Source organism: Mustelus asterias, chromosome 17 (genome assembly GCF_964213995.1).
Source record: "Mustelus asterias chromosome 17, sMusAst1.hap1.1, whole genome shotgun sequence".
Classification (NCBI taxonomy): Eukaryota; Metazoa; Chordata; class Chondrichthyes; order Carcharhiniformes; family Triakidae; genus Mustelus; species Mustelus asterias.
The window spans coordinates 12,131,366-12,153,452 of NC_135817.1; the positions used below are offsets into that span (position 1 = coordinate 12,131,366).

Sequence of the window (22,087 nt, forward strand, 5' to 3'; positions counted from 1 at the left end):
TACACAATACTGTAGGTGTGGTCTCACAAAGGCTCTATTGATTGTAGAATCCCCTGAGGTTTGAGCACATAATAATGCAGGCTGCCACACCAGCGCAGTACTGAGTGAGTGCCACATAGAGGTATCATCTTGTATCAAATCAATGCTCCTTCGGCCTCGCAGGCGACTGTGAAAGACTCTATGGCAATATTTTGGGAAAGAGCCGGGGAATTTTCCTGTGCTCTGGACAATGTTCATCCTTCGACCGACCCCATTGAAACAGGTTACCCAGCCATTACTGTTTACTGTGCAGAAATTTGTTGTAACGTAGGAAATATGACAACCGTGACTACCCTCAAGAAGTACTTCATTCACTGCAAAGTGCTTTGTGTCTTCCACAGTTTGTAAAAAAAACACTAAACATATTTTAAAATCTTCATTTATGGGATGTGGGCATCGTTAGCTCGGCCAGCATTTATTATCTATCCCCCGTTGCCCATCAGAAGGTGGTGGCGAGCTGCCGCCTTGAATCGCTGCAGTCCCTGAGGTGTAGGTACACCCACAGTGCTGTTAGGGAGGACGTTCCAGGATTTTGACCCAGCGACAGTGAAGGAACAGCACTATATTTCCAAGTCTGGATGGTGTGTAAATGCAAATCATTTTTTTTCTTTTTGACTTTGCACTTTGGATTGAATCTTGAATCTTTTGTGTGAAGATTTTTGCAGGGAGGGTGCTGGTTTCCTTTCTGATCAAGGTGTAGATCCTTAACGGAAAATATGTTCCAGGCTCTGAGTTTTGACCACAGTCAGGACTGATTACAAATACAGCTGGCAACACGGAGCTGCTCCTTTCTCCTCCCCTCCCCCCCGTCTCCCCGCCCCTCTCCCCTTCGCTTTATTGCCAAGCTATTGTTGCAAAGTTGAGTTTGTAAAGTTGGAATTTGATGTCAGTAAAAATTGTAAAAATGCCAGAGGGAAAAACATTGCGTGGTTCCTTTAAAAGCTGGTGTTTTGTTTCAGTGCTTGGAGGTTTAACATGCAAAGTACACACAGAGTCCAAGCTGAAACATTTGTATCAAAAAGTCAAGCAGTAGTCTCCACAAGACAACCTGCTTTTTAAAAAAATTTTGCCCAATCAATTTAAAGCAGGCACTCTATAACATTTGAATTTGATGGTGTTGACAAAATCAGACCAATCCTGTTGTAGGAAAATTGAGAGGTCATCACAGGTATAAAAGAGAGTGCAGGGGGGAAAAACAGGAGATAGCAACTGTCAAGTCTCGAGAGGGAGAGAACAGCTTTTCACCCTGCTAGCTTCAGATATCTCTCAATAGAATGCACCAAAAGTCTGAGATCACATACCAGCTGACTCACGAACAGCTTCTTCCCTGCTGCTGTCAGACTTTAGAATGGACCTACTTTGAACATAGAACAGTACAACACAGAACAGGCCCTTCGGCCCACGATGTTGTGCCGAGCTGTATCTGAAACCAAGATCAAGCTATCCCACTCCCTATCATCCTGGTGTGCTCCATGTGCCTATCCAATAACCGCTTAAATGTTCCTAAAGTGTCTGACTCCACTATCACTGCAGGCAGTCCATTCCACACACCAACCACTCTCTGCGTAAAGAACCTACCTCTGATATCCTTCCTATATCTCCCACCACGAACCCTATAGTTATGCCCCCTTGTAATAGCTCCATCCACCCGAGGAAAGAGTCTTTGAACGTTCACTCTATCTATCCCCTTCATCATTTTTATAAACCTCTATTAAGTCTCCCCTCAGCCTCCTCCGCTCCAGAGAGAACAGCCCTAGCTCCCTCAGCCTTTCCTCATAAGACCTACCCGCCAAACCAGGCAGCATCCTGGTAAATCTCCTCTGCACTCTTTCCAGCGCTTCCACATCCTTCTTATAGTGAGGTGACCAGAACTGCACACAATATTCCAAATGTGGTCTCACCAAGGTCCTGTACAGTTGCAGCATAACCCCACGGCTCTTAAACTCCAACCCCCTGTTAATAAAAGCTAACACACTATAGGCCTTCTTCACAGCTCTATCCACTTGAGTGGCAACCTTTAGAGATCTGTGGATATGGACCCCAAGATCTCTCTGTTCCTCCACAGTCTTCAGAACCCTACCTTTGACCCTGTAATCCACATTTAAATCAGTCCTACCAAAATGAATCACCTCACGTTTATCAGGGTTAAACTCCATTTGCCATTTTTCAGCCCAGCTTTGCGTCCTATCTATGTCTCTTTGCAGCCTACAACAGCCCTCCACCTCATCCACTACTCCACCAATCTTGATGTCATCAGCAAATTTACTGATCCACCCTTCAGCCCCCTCCTCTAGGTCATTAATAAAAATCACAAAGAGCAGAGGACCAAGCACTGATCCCTGTGGCACTCCGCTAGCAACCTGCCTCCAATCCGAAAATTTTCCATCGACCACCACCCTCTGTCTTCGATCAGACAGCCAGTTACCTATCCAATCGGCCAACTTTCCCTCTATCCCACACCTCCTTACTTTCATCATAAGCCGACCATGGGGGACCTTATCAAACGCCTTACTAAAATCCATGTATATGACATCAACTGCCCTACCTTCATCAACACACTTAGTTACCTCCTCAAAAAATTCAATCAAATTTGTGAGGCACGACTTGCCCTTCACGAATCCGTGCTGACTATCCCGGATTAATCCGCATCTTTCTAAATGGTCGTAAATCCCATCCCTAAGGCCTTGCATTAAGTTGATCTTTCTCTACACCCTAGCTATGACTATAACATGACATTCTGCACTCTCTCGTTTCCTTCTCTATGAACGGTATGTTTTGTCTGTATAGCGCGCAAGAAACAACACTCTTCACTGTATACTAATACATGTGACAATAAATCAAATCAAAACATCTAACCAGCGAAAGGTACCAAAGAAGTGGCACAGTGGTTGGCACTGCTGCCTCACAGTGCCAGGAACTTGGGTTCAGTTCCCGGCTTGGATCGCTGTCTGTGTGGAGTTAGAACGTTCTCCCCGTTCTGCGTGGGTTTCCTCCCAAAGATGTGCCGGTTAGTTTGATTGGCCATGCTAAATTGCCTCTTGGTGTCGAGGGATTGACGGGGTGGATATGTGGGTTTGCGGGAATAGGGCCTGGGTGGGATTGTGGTCGGTGCAGACTTGATGGGTCGAATGGCCTCCTTCTGCACTGTTGGGATTCTATAATTCTAAATCAGAAAGAACTTGCAGAGAGAGAAATCAAACGAGAAAATCCAGAAGGTTCCGAAAGACAAAACCTGGTTGTATATTTTTTGAGAGTGACTAAATTCCATTTTTGTTTTGTTAGTGAATAGGCATTGTATTTATCTGAACAGCATTCCATTAGAATCTTTCTTTTTTTCAGTATGTTACTTGTGTAGTTAAAGTTCTCTGTTAGTTAAATAAATAAATTGTGTTCATTTTAAAGTGAGAACCTGGGGATCCTGGATTCAGGATTCAATCCTGGACCGGGGAGCGGCGCGGGCTTGGAGGGCCGAAGGGCCTGTTCCTGTGCTGTATTGTTCTTTGTTCTTTGTTTGTTCTTTGAGTGTTAGATATTTCTGTTAGTTAACCACTAAATGTTACTGAAGAACAGTTCACATCTTCCTGCGCACTTTTAACAGATTGCAAGGTATTCCTCTTTGGGGGATTCAGCAATACTTCTCAAAAGGGAGACAACCTCTGCAGCATAACACTATGAACACACAGATTAGGAACAGGAGTGGGCCACTTGGCCCCTCAAGCCTCCTCTGCTGTTCAATAATCTAGTGTCTGATCTGATTATGGCCTGCCTAAACCCAATAACTTTTGACTCCCTGCTTAGTCAAAAACTTATCTACCTCCTCCTTAAAAATATGCATTGGCCCCACTCCCAACACTCCCTGGAAGAGAGTTCCAAAGATTAATGACCGTTTGAGAGAAAGAAAATTCACCTCATCTTCATCTTAAATGGGAGACCCCTTATTTTTAAACAGTGCCCCTTGTTCCAGCCCCTCCCAAGAGGGGGAAACATCCTTTCAGATCTAACCTGTCAAGCCCCCTCAGGTTCTTATGTTCCAATAAGATCACCCCTCATTCTTCTAAACTCCAATGGATACAGATCCAAACTGTGCAACCCATCCCCATAATATAACCTCCCTCATCCCAGATGTTTGAGTGAAGCCTTTCTGAACTGCTTCTAACGCTTTTTTGTATTCTTCTGTTATTTACCAATCTCATGGGATCTTCAAGGAGCTTGCAGCTATTGCTGTATTTACACTCTGGGTAGATAAATTAATCTGTGTTGGACCCCTAACATGAAAGTAAGCACTGCCAAAATGACACTTGAATAAACTAATGTGCGACTGCGCCTATTGTAGCCCCCAAGGTCCCAGTCTGGACGCTCCGAATAGTTAGGTTGTCGCTGTACGGAGTGTTTTGAAGCATGAAGCGAAATGTTGAAAATGAGGTTGAATGATTGACCCCGAGTTTCAGTCACAATATGCTGAGGCAGTGAGCCAGAAACAAACTCTTTTGGTTCACTTCGGCAAAGTCTGAGGTCTCCTCTGTGTGATAGCTGTAATGGTCCTATGTAAAAAATAAAATAGATTTGGGCGCCACTTGGGTGGGCAATAAATGCTGGCCATTGTCACCCACATCCCATAATGATCAGGAGAACATTCCCTTGCTTGAGTCACACTGCAGCATCACTCACCATTTCAGAGGCCATGGCCTTCTGCTCAGAAATTTGTGAAACCAGATTTTTCTCCCTAAAATCAAATCTCAAATTAAAACCTGCTCGTGGTCAATTGCAGTATTGAAGCTGGGATTGGGGCATCTTTCCACACAAGGGCATTAGGGGCATGTAAGTGGAGGAAGCGATGGCCTAGTGATATTATTGCCAGTACTATTAATCCAGAAACTCAGCTAATGTTCTGGGGACTCGAGTTCGAATCCTGCCACGGCAGATGGTGGAATTTGAATTCAATTAAAAAATGTCTGGAATTAAGAATCTACTAATGACCATGAAACATTGTCAATTGTCAGAAAATCCCCATCTGGTTCACTTGGCTTTAGGAGTCTCAAAAACGAGGAGTGAGCTGCTTCCATTCTTGACTGATACCATTTATGATGAAGATGAAGTGCTGTTGGCCTTGGCAGAACAACTAGGAAGCTTCACTGTTCCTGTTGGTGGTCCAGAATATGTCCTTTAGGGAAGGAAATCTGCCATCCTTAGCTGGTGACTCCAGAGCCACGGCAATGTGGTTGATGCTCCACTGCCCTTGGGCAAGTAGGGATGAGCAATAAATGCTGGTCAGCCAGCGATGCCCATGTCCCAGGAATGAGTAAAAAACGTAGAGTGGGTATTATTGATTAATTTTGAAGAGCAACTGAAGGATTTGATTGTCACCTTCCTGCTTGTTCTTCATTTGATTCTGCAATGTTCTTATTCATTTGCATTTTGTGAGTTGCATTTTGATAGTTTGACCGATAAATGGCTACTTGTGCCCCTTGCCATTACTACGGACACTGCAAGGGAAAAGACCTTTGCAGCCAAAGCTTGGAATTCACTGTCAGGCTCTTCCTACCCACGCCTTTTGGCTAAGATCAAGCATGAGATCAGGTGTAACATCTGTTCTTGTCAGCTTGGATTTTGTACGTCCCATTTGTGAGGAGCATCAATTGGATTCAATTGGGATTTGAACTGATTTTGGAAGAAAGCAAGGAGATGGATTAAGGGCTTATCCTGTCCACTCCGTGCATTGGCTTTGTAACTCTGAGAAAGGAATACATTCAAAGATTTAAAAAAAGTTGGATCCTTCCTACTCACCCCAGAGCAGAAAATGATCTGTCTATAAATGATTTGAATATTATTGCGCTTTATCTGTGATGGCCATTTTAAAATGTTTTGTAATGTTCTTTCAGGTATTTTATGAATAATGTATTTTTTTTGCCAAAAAAAAAGATAGTTCCTACCGATCCTTTATCCCCCATCACTGTCAGGTCAGAATGCCTGAGGGTGCTGGGGAAATGGTTCAGAGGAACCAGATCAAGGGGCAAGTAGCCATGGTTTAAAAAAAACTGGGCAAATGGGAGCGACATTCCCTCTCCTTTGCAGCTAAGAACCTGGTCATCAGGTGTTGCTGCATGTGCTGCAGGTTTGACCCATTTCTCACTCCTGCGTCTTGGCGATCTTCCCATCCTCTGCTGTTCTATCTGGAGGTTGGAAACGGACTATGTTTGCAGGGAAAATGGGAGAAAATGTACCCAACATCTGCTTCATCCTGATGGCCACCGTTTGTGGGTGGCTGCCTCAAGCTGTGTGTCGATCATCGGTACGCAAATACCAAGTATCACTATGTACTGAGGTTCTACCTGTCCATCAAGCAATGGTCTGCACGTAATGTCCTAGAGGCTCTGCGATAAAAGGAGATGGTGGATCCTGTTGGATGGTTCTCTCAGCAGACGGTCAAAGTCTTCTGGCAGAATGTCTCATCAGAACTTTCAAAACAAGCACCAAGACCTAGCTTGGCTGGTGATGAGCCAGAGCCTCTCCATCAGGTCCAACCTACACACCTGGAGTATTCATCCCCTCGAGGTGACTGTGATGGGGGAGAGACTGTTATTCACCTCCTTGTGGAAAGTGCCTTTTGTAAATAAGGTCTGGAGAGCGATGCAGTGTTTTTTGTCACAGTTCCTTTCGAGCAGCTCCGTGATGCAGGACTCTGTGTTCTTCCAGTCATTCTCAGGGACGCACACCGAGACAAACATCAACTGTTACTGAGGGATCATCAACTTGGTGATAGATGTTCTTTGGTCTGCCCAAAACCTATTGGTCTTCCAGTGCAAAGAATTGTCCTCGACCGAGTGTTGCACACTGGCACATTCCAAAGCCCAGGACTATGTGCTGAGGGATGCAATAAAGCTTGGGGCAGCTGCTGCAGAGGGGAAAGGTCAAAGGCTAAGACCATACTACACCGAGGGTTGGGAACATTTGTAGAACTCCTCGGGCTGTGTGTCTGATATTGAATGTGCTTTGCGAATACAAGAGTATTGAAATTGTATAGAGAAATCTCAGAGAAACAGCCTGTATGAAGGAAAGTTAAATTCTATTTCATTTCCTCTAAATTTTCAATTTGAAATGTATTGTCTCCCAAGCTATATGTCTGACATGGAAGGTATATTGAAAATATCAAAAAATTACAATTGTATTGAGGCACTTGAGGGTGGAGACAAGTGGAGTTTTAGGCACTTTCTGTAATTTTCAGATTGAAATATTTTGTAATGTACTTTTTCTATAATTCTATGAATGAAGTATATTTTTGGAAAAACAAAATGATGGCTTTAAAAGGGGCTGATCTCCCTGACCCTATCTGGCCAGAGCTAGTCCACATCAGCTGGGCATCTCCTGTCAAACAAAAGAGTAACCACACAACCTGTAGCCTCAAATCTCGGTGCTGCTTCTGAAACTAAGGCCTTTGATATGGAGTGGCTGGGCACAGGCCTGTTAATGCGGGTAACAAAGAGAGATACAGGAAAGGGAGGCTGGAGCCGTGGAAATACTAACCAATGCCTCATTGATGCACTATTTAAATTTCCCTGCTTGCTCGAGGTGCTAAGGCTCCCTCAAAACTCTGAAAATAGCCATGCCCACTCAGAGGGCAGGGACCCCTGTTGTGAGCCCCTCTCTGCTTTGTGCCGCTGGGTAAGGGGAATATTTCAGGTGCAAAGCACAAGACTGCTGACCTCTCCAGAGGGGTGGCATGATGGCACAGTGGTTAGCACTGCTGCCTCACAATGCCAGACATTTGGTATCAGGTGACTGTGGAGTTTGCATATTCTCGTCGTGTCTGCGTGGGTTTTTTCTGGGTGCTCCGGTTTCCTCCCACATTCCAAAGATGTGCGGGTTAGGTTGATTGGCCATGATGAATTGCCCCTTAATGTCAGGGGGATTAGGAGAGTAAATATGTTGGGTTACGGGGATAGGACTGGACCTGGGTGGGATTGTTGTCGGTGCAGGCTCGATGGGCCAAATGGCCTCCTTCTGCACTGTAGATTCTATGATAAGGTTTAGAATAATAATTAATTTCTGAAACTGAAGTCAGTGCTCCATTCATTGCCAGAAGGTAAATGGACTGGATTGGCAGATGTCCATTTTTAGCATTATATAGTGGAAGCCTGTGGGCCTGATGTCAGATCTGCCTAGTAACTAAGGGTTACCTCGGTTGCCTTGGTTACTGTCTATATTTATCTGTATGCAGATGCAGTTCCTCAGAGCAGTTCTAAATCACGCAACAACCAAACTGTGTCATTGGCTGTCCGAGGATGGCTTTAGAATCCATTAGTTTAATTGTGCATTTCATCCATTTTTGTTTAACTAGTTGTACTGAGAGTGTTTTTGCAGTTTATACGATGTGTTTGGTTTCTGTAAGTGTGGTTAATCTGAAGGCCACCACCTCCATCTTGAGATTTTGACTCCTGGGGACCAAGTTTTGTTTGGAGGTCAGTCAGTCAGAATGATTTTAGTTTCTCCCGGGAGATGACAAGGCTGCTGGTGGGTCGACATAGTGATGCCTCATGGTAGCACACATGAATGGGGCAGAGTTTATAGGCAACTGGTCTTTCTCCGTCCATTTTCTGTGTGGGTTTGGCTGTAGGAGATAATTACTAGTGAAAACTCACTTGTGGAATTCTGGATAGTTTTACCGGTCCAGGCAGCGGGCGATCGAGGGGGCCGTCCATCCTGACTGTCTGCCCCTCTACCGCGGCTACATTCGCGGCCGGGTGTTTCTGGAGAGGGAGCATGCGGTGTCCACAGGTGCGGTTGACTCCTTCCGTGCCCGTTGGGCACCGCAGGGGTTGGGGTGCGTTATTGACCCTGAGAATCCCATTTTAATTTGATGTTTTTAAGTTTCCTTTGTACTTTGATTTCTGTTCGGGCTGTTCCCCCTCCTTTTGGGGAGCTGCCCCTTTTACTTTGTCCTGACTTAATCTGAGTTTGTTTATTTGGTTTGACCTAAAAAGAGGGCAAGGTCCACACTCTGATTAATAGGGTGAGAAAATACTCTTTCAAATTTAATTCCGAATGTCCCTACCTTTTTAATCGGGGGACTGGAGTCTTTTGAAGGGCTTCCTCTGGACAATAGAGTGAATAGAACCACCTCTTTGTATGAGACCACCCATGGGTTTGTCCTCTGGGATGAGCAGTAATCTGCTCAAGGCTGAGACTTCCACAACCAGGAATGATATGGCCTTGACGTGTATCCACCAGAGGTATGATGATCAAATAGGCGAAGTGGCCAAGGTTACTGACCACAGCAGATGTTGTGAGAATAATATGGCTGTCAATTTGTACAAAGCAAACACTTTTCAAATCATCTCATTTTAGCAAATGCGAGAGTGGCGATGGTGACGTTGGTGGTTGTGATGGTGGCTGTAGTGCTGGCAGTTGTGAAGCTGGCACTACAACTGCCAGCACTCAAACTGGCACAGTGGTCAGCGCTGCTGCCTCACAGCGCCAGGGTCATGGGATCAATTCCGGCCTCGGGTCACTGTCTGTGTGGAGTTTGCACATTCTCCCCGTGTCTGCGTGGGTTTCCTCCGGGTGCTCCGGTTTCCTCCCACACTCCAAAAATATGTAGGTTAGGTGGATTAGTCATGGTAAGTACGTGGGGTTATGGGGATAAGGTGGAGGGAAGGTCCTGAGTGGGATGCTCTTTTGGAGAGTTGGTGCAGACTCGTTGGGCCGAATGGCCTCTTTCTGCACTGTAGGAATTCTGTGGTTCTCTGGAAGCTGTAAAGTGGGTAGTGGCTGTAACACTGCCAGCTGCTAGGTTGGTGGGTGCAAGTCTGGCAGCTGTGGGGTTGGTAGACGGTACCGAAGGACACTGCTGGCACTTGCGAGGCCAGCAATTGTAGCCCAGGAATTGCTGGGGTAATGATGTGATCAGTGAAATTGATGTGATTTTTACCAGGAGATTAGTATTAATGATAGGGTTTCAATTGACTTTTAATTTCTCTGTGTTTGACATTTTTATTAAAAGGTTTTGAGAGAGAATGAAGGGCCCATAAGGCATCTCGACCATTAGTAGTCTAAAACAGAAGAGGAGTAGGATGTGACGGGAAGAATTGATAGATTCACAGATTTCTGTGGAAATAGCTGCCGCTGAAATGCAGTGTGTAGTGCACGGAAAGGCTGTGAGGGAATGGTCCCGGTCTGTAACTACAGCAGAGGTTCACTTGTCGTAACTATAGCATCCGGTTCTGTCTGTAACTGCAGCGTCCGGTTCTGTCTGTAACTGCAGTGTCCGGTTCACCTGTCTGTAACAGCAGTGTCCGGTTCACCTGTCTGTAACAGTAGCGTCCGGTTCACCTGTCTGTAACAGTAGCGTCCGGTTCACCTGTCTGTAACAGTAGCGTCCGGTTCACCTGTCTGTAACAGTAGCGTCCGGTTCACCTGCCTGTAACAGTAGCGTCCGGTTCACCTGCCTGTAACAGTAGCGTCCGGTTCACCTGCCTGTAACAGTAGCGTCCGGTTCACCTGCCTGTAACAGTAGCGTCCGGTTCACCTGCCTGTAACAGTAGCGTCCGGTTCACCTGCTTGTAACAGTAGTGTCCGGTTCACCTGCCTGTAACAGTAGCGTCCGGTTCACCTGCCTGTAACAGTAGCGTCCGGTTCACCTGCCTGTAACAGTAGCGTCCGGTTCACCTGCCTGTAACAGTAGCGTCCGGTTCACCTGCCTGTAACAGTAGCGTCCGGTTCACCTGCCTGTAACAGTAGCGTCTGGTTTGCCCATGTGGTTCAGTTCCTGTCTTTAACTGCAAGTTCTGGTCACTTCAGACGTTTAACTGCAGCGTTCCCTTTCCAATATTTCTCTGTAATTTATTGACCTTCTGCTCTGAGAGCCTGTCTGTTGCTGTTCAACATCAGGGAGCATGTCCACTGTATCAGTAAAGAGCTGTTGGTACTTGGTTGGAAATGCAATGCCTGTTGTACACAATCAGACTCGACTCAGTGAGTCAGACTCTGTTATTGTGTGGCCTGTGGCCTTTTCCCACTGACTGTTCTTTCGCACGCTCGCTGCATTTGTTTGATACACTATTCCCATTTCAGAAGACAAAGCAGCTTGACATGGTCAGAAAGAAATGCATGGCTGCTTTATCGATCTGAAACGCACAATTGGCTGAGTGATGTGGAAATGATAAAAAATGCCATTTCGCTCAAACTCTGCATCTGAACATTAGACTCACAATCCACGTAACTTTCCCATCGCTGCTGCCTCACTGGGGCTTGATGCATGTAATGTAAGAGTGCCTCAGCATTCATGATGTAATGTGCTGACTGGTTGGGTTTACAATGTCGCTCTCTGCTGTCAAAAATCTCCCTTTTAAAAGTGAGCTGCTGCTATTTGATTCCCACTGGAGGGAGCTGCAGCTTTAATGTTAGATAAATGTCCGTTCCTCCTCATCTCAGGCGGAAAGGGAATTCATCCAGCTGAAAGAGTCTTGCATTTAAACATTGCCATTTCATGATCGCCGGATAAAGGTCAGTGAAGTATTTTTGAAGTGTAGTTATGCTGTGGTGTCGAGATGGCAGCAGAATCACAGCGGTTACAGCACACAAGGTAGACATTTGGCTTGTCACCTCCGCACTGCCTCTCCCAAGGAGCAATTCAGCTCCAGTCACCCCTTCTCCTCCCCACCTTACCTTGTAGCCCTGCACATTCTTCCTTGAAAGCCTCGATGGAATTGCCTCCGCCACACTCTCAGGCAGTGAATCCCAGGTCCTAGCTACTCGCTATGTGAAGATATTTATCCATTGCTTCTTTTCCCAATTATCTTAAATCTGTGCTCTCCCTGATTCTTGATCCTTCCATCAATGGGAACAGTTTCTCCCTATCTACTCTGTCCAGCACCCTCATGATTTTAAACACCCACATCAAATCTCCTCTCAACCTTCTCTTCTCAAAGGCAAACTGTCCAAACTTCTCCAAGCTATCTACTTAACTGAAGCTCCACATCCCTGGAACCATTCTTGTGAATCTTTTCTGCACATTCTTCCTAAAGTGTGTCGCTCAGAACAGGACCCAATTCATCAGTTGAGGCCTAACCAGTGTTTTACACAGTGAATAGGGTACCCCTGCACTGCAGTGTGGTAATGACCATATGTGCCATTTTAGTGCTGTTGGTTCAGGATTAAATATTGATCAGGACATTGGAGAGAATTGTCCTCCTTCTCTGCATGATAGTAATATGGAATCTTTTGCATCCACTTGAGAGGGCAAATTTTAAAGATCTATTTTAGCACAAAGGACATTTTTTGGGCTACTTAATTGAAATGCCTTGAGCTGTGAAACAACAGTGATTTATTAATCTTTTCTGTTCTTCATTTCAGGCGGTCAAGGTACGGATGGTTGTCCAATTATAACTTTTCCTGAATATCCAGATTTCACTGACATCCCTGAGAAGGAACTGCAAACTGTTGTAACTTACCTGACCAGTATTCCCAGGTAAGACGTGCAGATGTAGAAGTAGCACTGGGCTGGATGGTGTTGGGGTGGGGGCATCATCGTCCTGTATCTTCCAAGTTAGAAATGCTCAGCAGGCCTGGAAGCATCTGTGGAAAGAGAAACAGAGTTAATGGCTGGAATTCTCCAGCCGTTCACGCTGGTGGGATTCTCTGGTCCCACTGGCAGCGCACCCCCACCTGCGGATTTCCGGCCGGTATGGGGTGGCATCAATGGGAATTCCCATTGACAATGGCGGGACCTAAGAATCCCACCGCTAGCAAACAACGCGCCACCTCCCGCCAGCAGGAAACCACGGCTGGGAGACCAGAGAATCTTGTCCAATGTTTCAGATTGGTGATCCTTCATCAGAACTGGATGAAGGGATTTAGTAGTTTTTAAGCAAAAGAGGGCGGGGATGAAATTTAAAATGGGAAATTCTGTGCAAGGGTGGAAGGCAGGACTGATTGAATGACGGAAGGAATGATAATACAAAGCAGAAAGAGATGGTAACAGATGAAGTAAAGAAACAAACAGCCAGACAGGAAATAATATACATTTACAATTGTAGATTCAGTGCTCTCAGCGGCAATGCAGTGAAAAGGGTCAAAGATTCTGATCTGAAATTGTTGAACTCAATGTTGAGTTTTTAAAAACTCATTTACAGGATGTGGGTGTCGCTGGCTGGACCATCCCTTGAGAAGGTGATGCTGAGCTACCTCCTTGAACTGTTTAAGTCCATGTGGTGTAGGTACACCCACTGTGCTGTTGGAGAGGGAATTCCAGGATTTTCACCCAGTGACTGTGAAGGAACAGCAGTATATTTCCAAGTCAAGATGGTGAGTGACTTGGAGGGGAATTTCCCAGGTATCTGCTGCCCTTGTCCTTCTAGATGGTAATGGTCGTGGGTTTGGAAGATGCTGCCTAAGGAACCTTGGTGAATTCCTCCAATACATCTTGCAGATAGTACACACTGCTGTCACTGTGCATTGGTGGTGTATGGAGTGAATGTTTGTGGATGGCGTGCCAATCAAGTGGGCTTCTTTATCTTGGATGGTGTCAAGTTTCTAGAGTGTTGTTGGAGCTGCACGCATCCAGGCAAGTGGAGAGTATTCATCACACTCCTGATCTGTGCCTTATAGATGTTGGACAGGCTTTGGGGAGTCAGGTAGTGAGTTATTCACTGCAGGATTCCTAATCTCTTACCTGCTCTTGTAGCCACAGTATTTATATGGCTGTTCCATTTCAGTTTCTGGTCAATGGTAACCCCCAGGATGTTGATGAGGGGAGTTCAGCAATGGTAAAATCATTGAATGTCATAGGGTTAGACTCTCTCTTGTTGGAGGTGGTCATTGCCTGGCACTTATCTGGCGCGAATGTAATTTGCCATTTGTCAGCCCAAGCCTGGATATTTTCCAGGTCTTGCTGCATTTGGACATGGACTGCTTCAGCCACACGTGATGCTGAACTTTAGTTTTCCAATGTCCCTGTGAAGTGCCATTGGGCTATTTCCGATGTTAACGACACTATAAATTCAGGTTGTTGTTGAGAATCATCTATGAGGTGCAGCCTATGTGCTGCATATGCATTTTGCCCTGTCTCTCTGCCACTAAACTCTTTTAAACTGACACTGTAGTGTGCATGGCAATGCTGGCTTCTGGAGGCACTGCTGCTTTTGAAGATCTTCTTGGAGATGTGGCATTTACAAACATACAAAATAGGAGCAGAAATAGGCCATTTGGCCCCTCAAGTCTGCTCCGACATTCAATAAAATGATGGCTGATCCATTTGTGTTTTGAATTCCACATTCCCATCTACTCCCGATCCTTTTGATTCTCTTGCCTAACAAGAATCTACCTACCTTAGCCTTAAAAATATCCAATGCCCTGCTTCCACCACCTTCTGAATCAGGGAATTCCAAAGTCGCACAATGCTCTGAGGGAAAATTCTCCTCGTCTCTGTCCTAAAAGGGCGAGCTCTAATTTTAACACAGTGCCACTCTAGTTCTGGACTCACCCACAGGAGGAAACATCCCTTCCATGTCCACCTTGTTGAGACTGTTCATGATATATGTTTCAATCAAGTCACCCCTCACTCTTCCAAACTCCAGTGGAAACAAGCCCAGTCTGTCAATTTAGTAAAGCTCTTCTGAACTGCCTCCAATGCATTTACACCCTTCCTTAAATAAGGAGACCAAAACTGCACACCGTATTTGAGATGTGGTCTCAGAATGCCCTGTGTAATTGAAGCATAATATCCTTACTTTTATGTTCAATTCCTATCATATAACAAGCCTTCATTAACCTTTTTAATCACTTGCTTTACCTGCATAGTAACTTTCTGTGACTCGAGCACTAGAATACCTCAATCCTGATGCACCTCAGAATTTTGCAATCAGTCTCCGTTTAAGTAATACTCTGCTTTTTATTCTTGCTGCCAAATTGAACAACTTCACATTTTCCCACATTATACTCCCATCTGCCAGCTCTTTGCCCACTCATTCACTCACTCAATCTATCCCATATCTATTTGCAACCTCCTTGTATGTCTGCTTCAGAACATACTTTCCTACCTATCTTTAGGGGAGGTAATGGCGTAGTGACATTATCACTGGACTATTGATCCAGAAACTCAGCTAATGTTCTGGGAACCCAGGTTCAAGTCCCACCATGGCAGATGGTGGGATTTGAATTCAATAAAAATATCTGGAATGAAGAATCTGCTGATGACTATGAAATCATTGTCGATTGTTGGAAAAACACATCTGGTTCATTAATGTCCTTTAGGGAAGGAAATCTGTCGTCCTTACCTGGTCTGCCCTACATGTGACTCCAGAGCCACAGCAATGTGGTTGACTCTCAACTGCCCTCGGACAACTAGGGATGGGCAATAAATGCTGGCCAGCCAGCGACGCTCATGTCCCACGAATGAGTAAAAATCTTTGTGTCATCTGCAAATTTAGATACCAATTGACTGCTGGCAGGGAGATTTTTTTTTTTCATAATCCACCAATTTCACATTCTCTGGCGATTCATGACTGGAGTCAGCATTCCTGATTCTTGCCTCTTTATCTGTTGCTCTCCCAGCTTCAGTTAGTTTGGGGTACTTACTTTCCAATTCCCTGAACTGAGGTAGCGTCTACTCTGCAAACCTTGTGTTGTTACTGACACGGGCTGAACTGTGGCTGTCAGTTGTATTGCTTGACTTATGGGCTAACCACCTAATCTTAAATAAAAGCAAAATAATGCTGGATAAACGAAACAGATCGGGCAACATCTGTGGCGAGAGAGGCCAAGTTAACATTCCGAATCCATATGACTTGCCAACCAATCAACACCCTTCTCTCCTACGGTATATATTGTTGCTCCCTTTGAAATTTGGTCTTCTTGCATCGGTCCTGATGAGTGTGAGGTGACAAGCTTCAACAGCATGTCTCTATTTTCAGCACTGCTAAACAACAAAAAGTGTAAACACGAGAACTGTTTCGTGCAAATTGCACGAGAAAAGAGTTGTGATGTAAAATTTAGCAATCTCTCAATGGTATAGAAGCTGTTGGACATGTGAAGTCAGATTGGAGACTCAGTACCATTGTTAGTCAGGATCTGGATGTGAATAGAAGCCATTGACCAGAATATTCTATGATTGTGAAGGTATTAGTGAGGCAAATCAAACACTAACGCGCATCGCAGTGGTGTTTGACTATATGTCCATGTTATTTGTTCTAATTATACAGATTACAAGTGAGGCAATTTCAGGAATATTGAGGCTAAGGACTTTATATGCTTCAGGAGGTTTGAAAGAATGCATGAGAGTGCACGAGAGTGCACTCAAGGAGCTGGTATGGCTGAGTGTACACAGGCTGCAGGATGAGTGGGGTATTTGAGCTAAAGTCAGTGGAATAGCAGTGTTCATGGATGGTGCGGTAAGTGTATATTCAGAGAGAGTGCAAAGGGGCAGCACGGTGGCACAATGGTTAGCACTGCTGCCTCACAGCGCCAGGTTCGATTCCCAGCTTGGGTCACTGTCTGTGTGGAGTCTGCACGTTCTCCCCGTGTCTGCGTGGGTTTCCTCCGGGTGCTCCGGTTTCCTCCCGCAGTCTGAAAGACGTGTTAGTTAGGTGCATTGGCCATGCTAAATTCTCCCTCGGAGTTCCCGGACAGCCGCCGGAGTATGGCGACAAGGGAATTTTCACACTAACTTCATTGCAGTGTTAATGTAAGCCTACTTGTGACACTAATAAATCAACTTTACTTACTTTAATGAGATGAATTTACAATTCAGTGGCGATCACAGCCTCCAAGCATCCTAAAGCACTTCACAACCATTGAAATTCTTTTTAAATATAGACATTGGGACACAGGAAACACAGCAGCCAATTTGCAGTGCTTGAAAGCAGCAGTGACATTAATTTTTGTGTTATTTGTTTACGATTCCATTGGTTGAGGGATAAATATTGGCCAAACATTAGCTGAACATCCTTGCTGCTCTTCAGGTGGTTCCATGGAATGCCTGAGAGGACACCCACAGCTTCAGCTGTTGTCTCCTCTGAGAAATGAATGCCACATGGAAACCCTTCCCCCACTGGACTGAGAGGACCCTCACCACCCCCTTCCCCACTGGACACACAGGACCCTCACCACCCCCTCCCTCACTGGACACACAGGACCCTCACCAACCCCTTCCCCACTGGACAGAAAAGATTCTCGCCAACCCCTCCTCCACTGGACAGACAGGACCCTCCCCACCTCCTCCCCCATTCGACAGACAAGATTCTCACCAACCCCTCCCCCAATCGACAGGAAGCAGTTTGTTTCTGAACATTCTTTTTGATTTTCCACATCTGAGTGGGTGTGATTGAGGAGATGTGTGACATACCTTTATAAAGTGACAGAAGTTCTTTGCTTTGAGTCACGTTATTGAATTTTCATGGTTAAAATCTATCAGGGAGTCGTTGCCAAAAAGGTAGTTTACGTGAATTTTATGCGAAGTGTGTTTTTTTTTTGTTTGGGGGGCGGAGGCGGCAGGGGGCTGTTCTGAAAGACTATTTTTAACCAAATAACTTTAATCTTATGTGTTCAAGTTTTCTTTTATTTTTTAATTAATCTTTTCATCTTGAAATTCCTAAAGGTGTTACTGGAGTTCTATGCTTTTGGGGTCAATAGCGCTGCCTCCTTGTTTTCAAATGGGTTTGTGATCACTAAGACGGGCTTCCATGTGGAATGTGGCTTGCTTGGCAATAACATCTGCTGTGGTCATAGCAGTGCAGTGGGAGTGGCAGTGCCATCTCCTTCCCTAAGAGGAGGCTGTTCCAAGCTTAGATCTTGTTGCAGATATTCTTTAAGGTGCACAGATGAATGTTTTCTCATTAAGTGGTCTGAGTGTGTTGTCTTTATTGGTGTATTTCTGCTGCCAAACATCTGAATATACTATTGTGTAACACAGGATTTTAACAATAATATCCACTTGCGAACTCAACTCGATACTTGTGGCCTCATTATGTATGCTTCATTCTCTTCGTAGGCGGACTAGACCATAAGATATAGGAGCAGAACTAGGCCACTCGGCCCATCGAGTCTGCTCCACCATTCAATCATGGCTGATATTTTTCTCATCCACATTTCCTATTTTTTCCCCATAACCCCTGATCCCCTTGTTAATCAAGAACCTATCTATCTCTGTCTTAAAGACACTCAATGACCTGGCCTCCACAGCCTTCTGTGGCAAAGAGTTCTACAGATTCACCACTCTCTGGCTGAAGAAATTCCTCCTCAGCTCTGTTTTAAAGGATCGTTCTTTTAGCCTGAGGTTGTGCCCTCTGGTTCTAGTTTTTCCTACTAATGGAAACACCCTCTCATTGTCTACTCTACCCAGGCCTTGCAGTACCCTGTAAGTTTCAATAAGATCACCCCCCATCCTGCTAAACTCCAACGAGTACAAACCCAGAGTCCTCAACCGTTCCTCATATGACAAGCTCTTCATTCCAGGGATCATTCTTGTGAACCTCCTCTGGACCCTTTCCAAGGCCAGCACATCCTTCCTTAGATATGGGGCCCAAAACTGTTCACAATACTCCAAATGGGGTCTGACCAGAGCCTTATACAGCCTCAGAAGTACATTCCTGCTCTTGCATTCTAACCCTCTCGACATGAATGCTAACATTGCATTTGCCTTCCTAACTGCCGACTGAACCTGCACGTTAACCTTAAGAGAATCTTGAACAAGGACTCCCAAGTCCCTTTGTGTTTCTGATTTCCTAAGCATTTCCCCATTTAGAAAATAGTCTATGCCTCCAGTCATCCTCCTAAAATGCATAACCTCACACTTTTCCATATTGTATTTCATTTGCCACTTCTTTGCCCACTCTCCTAGCCTGTCCAAGTCCTTCTGCAGCCCCCCTGCTTCCTCAATACTACCTGTCCCTCTACATATCTTTGCATCATCTGCAAACTTAGCAACAGTGTCTTCAGTTCCTTCTTCCAAATCATTAATGTATATTGTAAAAAGTTGTGGTCCCAACACTGACCCCTGAAACACACCACTAGTCACCAGCTGCCATCCTGAAAAAGACCCTTTAATCCCCACTCTGTCTTCTGCCAGTCAACCAATCCTCTATCCATGCCAGGATCTTACCCTTAACACCATGGGCTCTTAACTTATTTAATAGTCTCCTATGCGGCACCTTGTCAAAGGCCTTCTGGAAAATCTAAATAAATCCCGTCCACTGGTTCTCCTTTATCTAACTTCCTTGTTACCTCCTCAAAGAACTCTAACAATTTTTTCAGACATGACCTTGTCTTGACAAGGTGACTCAGTCCTATTTTATCACGCACTTCCAAGTACTCCGCAATCTCATCTTTAATAATGGACTCTTAAAATCTTGCCAATGACCAAAGTCAAGCAAACTGGCCTGTAATTTCCTGTCTGCTGTCTCCCTCCCTTCTTAAGCAGCGGTGTTACATTAGCTACTTTCCAGTCCTCTGGGACCCTCCCTGCCTCCAGTGATTGTTGAAAGATCACCACCAATGCCTCCACAATTTCCTCAGCCATCTCTTTTAGAACCCTGGGATGTAGTCCATCCGGTCCAGGTGATTTATCCACCTTCAGACCTTTCAGTTTCCCCAGAACCTTCTCCTCAGTGATGGGACTAATGATATATTTGGCAAGATGTAGTTCAATCATTAACCTACTTGATTTTACATTGAATGAGCATCTCAAGAACAAATAAAAGCAACATACCGCGAATGCTGGAAATCTGGAATATAAACAGAAGGTGCTTTAAAAACTCAGCAGGTCTGGCAGCATCTGAAAACGAGTTCTCCTGACTCAAAACGTTAAATCTGTTTCTCTCTCCACAGATGCTGTCAGACCTGCTGAGTTTTTTTTCCCCAGCATTTTGTTTTTATTTTAAATAATTGGATTTGCTGAGTTCAATTAATACAACATCTCATTGCATTTTTAAATAAAAGGTGGAATAATGAATGAGCTACATTGTCCCACTTTATGCACGACCTAAACAGAGTCACTTCTAACTCCTCTTTTGCATTCCAAGTTTCATACAGCCTTTGCTGAAGTTTATTGTTCTCCTGTTGTTCTGTTTTTAAAAACTCAGTTGATGATTGCTGAAAATTATACTGGAGACCAAAGTAAGATTGTCAGTCAACCTCGCAGTAGCTCCTGCACACATACTGGAAGCCACATAGATTCACACACCTTTGCAGAAGGAGTAACTCCATGCATTGTGCATGCATTTTTCAACTAAACTAAAGTTTGGTAGACAGCCATTCTCATGGAAGTGCAGTGACTAATCAGAATTGACCTGCTTGGTTCAAATTTGAAATAAAAGTTTGGCAGTTAACTGTTCTCTGCTGGATTCTCCATGACAATCATGGAAACATAGAATCAATACAGTGCAGAAGGAGATCTACCCCCCCACCCCCCCCCCGCCCCTGTAACCCCCATGCATTTACCCCGCTAATCCCTAATCTTTCCAGAAGAAGGTGTAACCTCCACCTTGTTCCTTGAGCTGGCCTTCCCCTGACTGTCAGGTCTCGCTCAGGATGCCGATATTAAAACACCAAAGCTTCTGGGCAACAATAGCAGTACACCATTCCAGTCTGTCACTGTTGGGGTTGTCCTGCATTCCAGGTGCTGGACTTCATTTTAAGGGGTGGAAGATGCCTGTGTGTGAGTTCTTTTAACGCTGGGTGGCACACTGTCTACCATTGTTGAAAAAACAAGATCATGCTCCAGTGGCAAGGGCGGCCTGCACGACTGAAGACCAGACTCTGCTGTATGGGCCTAGGTCATACAAGCACATCCTATCAAACAACTATCTGTAAACTCAGTCGACGACTTGTATCTCTGTCTTTACCTTTGTCCTCCTTTGTTTACAAACAGAAAGTAGTAAGCGACCTCCCCAGACAGTGAGTGTGAGCTGTTTCGTTAATTGCTGAGATGATCATGTGGAGGTGTGAACGAATTTATTTTAACAATTAGCATCGCTGAACCAACAACAAATTGCATGAGTATGATAAGTGTTAGTGTGTGGTCTTCACCTTCAGAATCACCGAATGTGGGAATAGTAACCTCTCACTAAGGGGCTTTGTATGAGAAAATATGTTCTGCTAGCGTTTCAGTTCACTGCTGGATCTTTTGACGTACGTCCTGAAGAACCTTGTGTGTTAGACTACAGGGATGTCAAGTATGTCTGGAGATTTCTCGGGAAAGCAGACCAAGTGGGGTAAACGATTTCTGTGGTCTGTCTCGAAACTGAAAGCAAATAATGAGTGCCTGGAAGCATTTTAAAGGGGGTGGAGGAACAGAGATAGCTGGGACAGAGGGCGGGGGTTGGGGTGGGGGTGGGGGTGTTGCTTCTGTGCACTAATGTGGCAGATTAATTAGTGAGGCTGTTAACAACATACAGGATCTTTGGCTTTACAAATAGAGTTTACAACGGCATTTCCACATCTTTACAAATAGAGGCAGATTGGACAAAATCAAAGGTATTCTGGTGAACCTTTATAAAATTACTTGGAACCACCTTCGGAAAGATGTCAGGGTCCTGCCCAGAAGGAAAAAACTGTAAAATGAAGGAATAAGAATGCTGGTCTGAACTGTTTTTCCCGTCTGGATACTGAGGATGGAGAGATGAGTTACCAAAATGGCCCTAGATATCGGAGACGTTGGTAACATAGAACTAAGTGACTAAGCATCTGGGATTGATTTTCTTGGTGCAGCGAAGGTTAAAGGGAAACTAAATATAGATGGTCAAAATAATGTATTACTTTGTATTAGACACATGCTCAACTGCAGACAACCATTCTTGAACAACTTCATTTGTACCTCCCCAACAGAGAGGGAAGCAAACAGGGCAGTGTGACAAAACGCATGGCTATTACACTGCCTCCCCATTTAATAAACATCACGTGTTCATTAAAATGTAAAATGGTACACACACACACACAATTTCTCAAAGTATAATATGATTAAACTAATATCAACAATATCTGAAGAATGAGGGGAATTTGATAAAACAAAATTAAAGGCTTTGTATCTGAATACACAAAGCATTCGGAATAAAATTAATGA

The 22,087-nt window shown here is 44.7% G+C and overlaps 1 protein-coding gene across 3 annotated transcripts in view; it reads left to right on the forward strand.

Moving 5' to 3' along the window:
- The window catches only part of mcf2la (mcf.2 cell line derived transforming sequence-like a), a 170,556-nt gene that overhangs the window by 36,914 nt on the left and 111,555 nt on the right, over positions 1–22,087 (forward strand). For all 3 annotated transcript variants that reach the window (XM_078232301.1, XM_078232300.1, XM_078232302.1), the window contains exon 3: positions 12,388–12,502. In XM_078232301.1, coding sequence (XP_078088427.1) covers positions 12,388–12,502 — 115 coding nt within the window. The remainder of the gene's footprint in view (positions 1–12,387; positions 12,503–22,087) is intronic.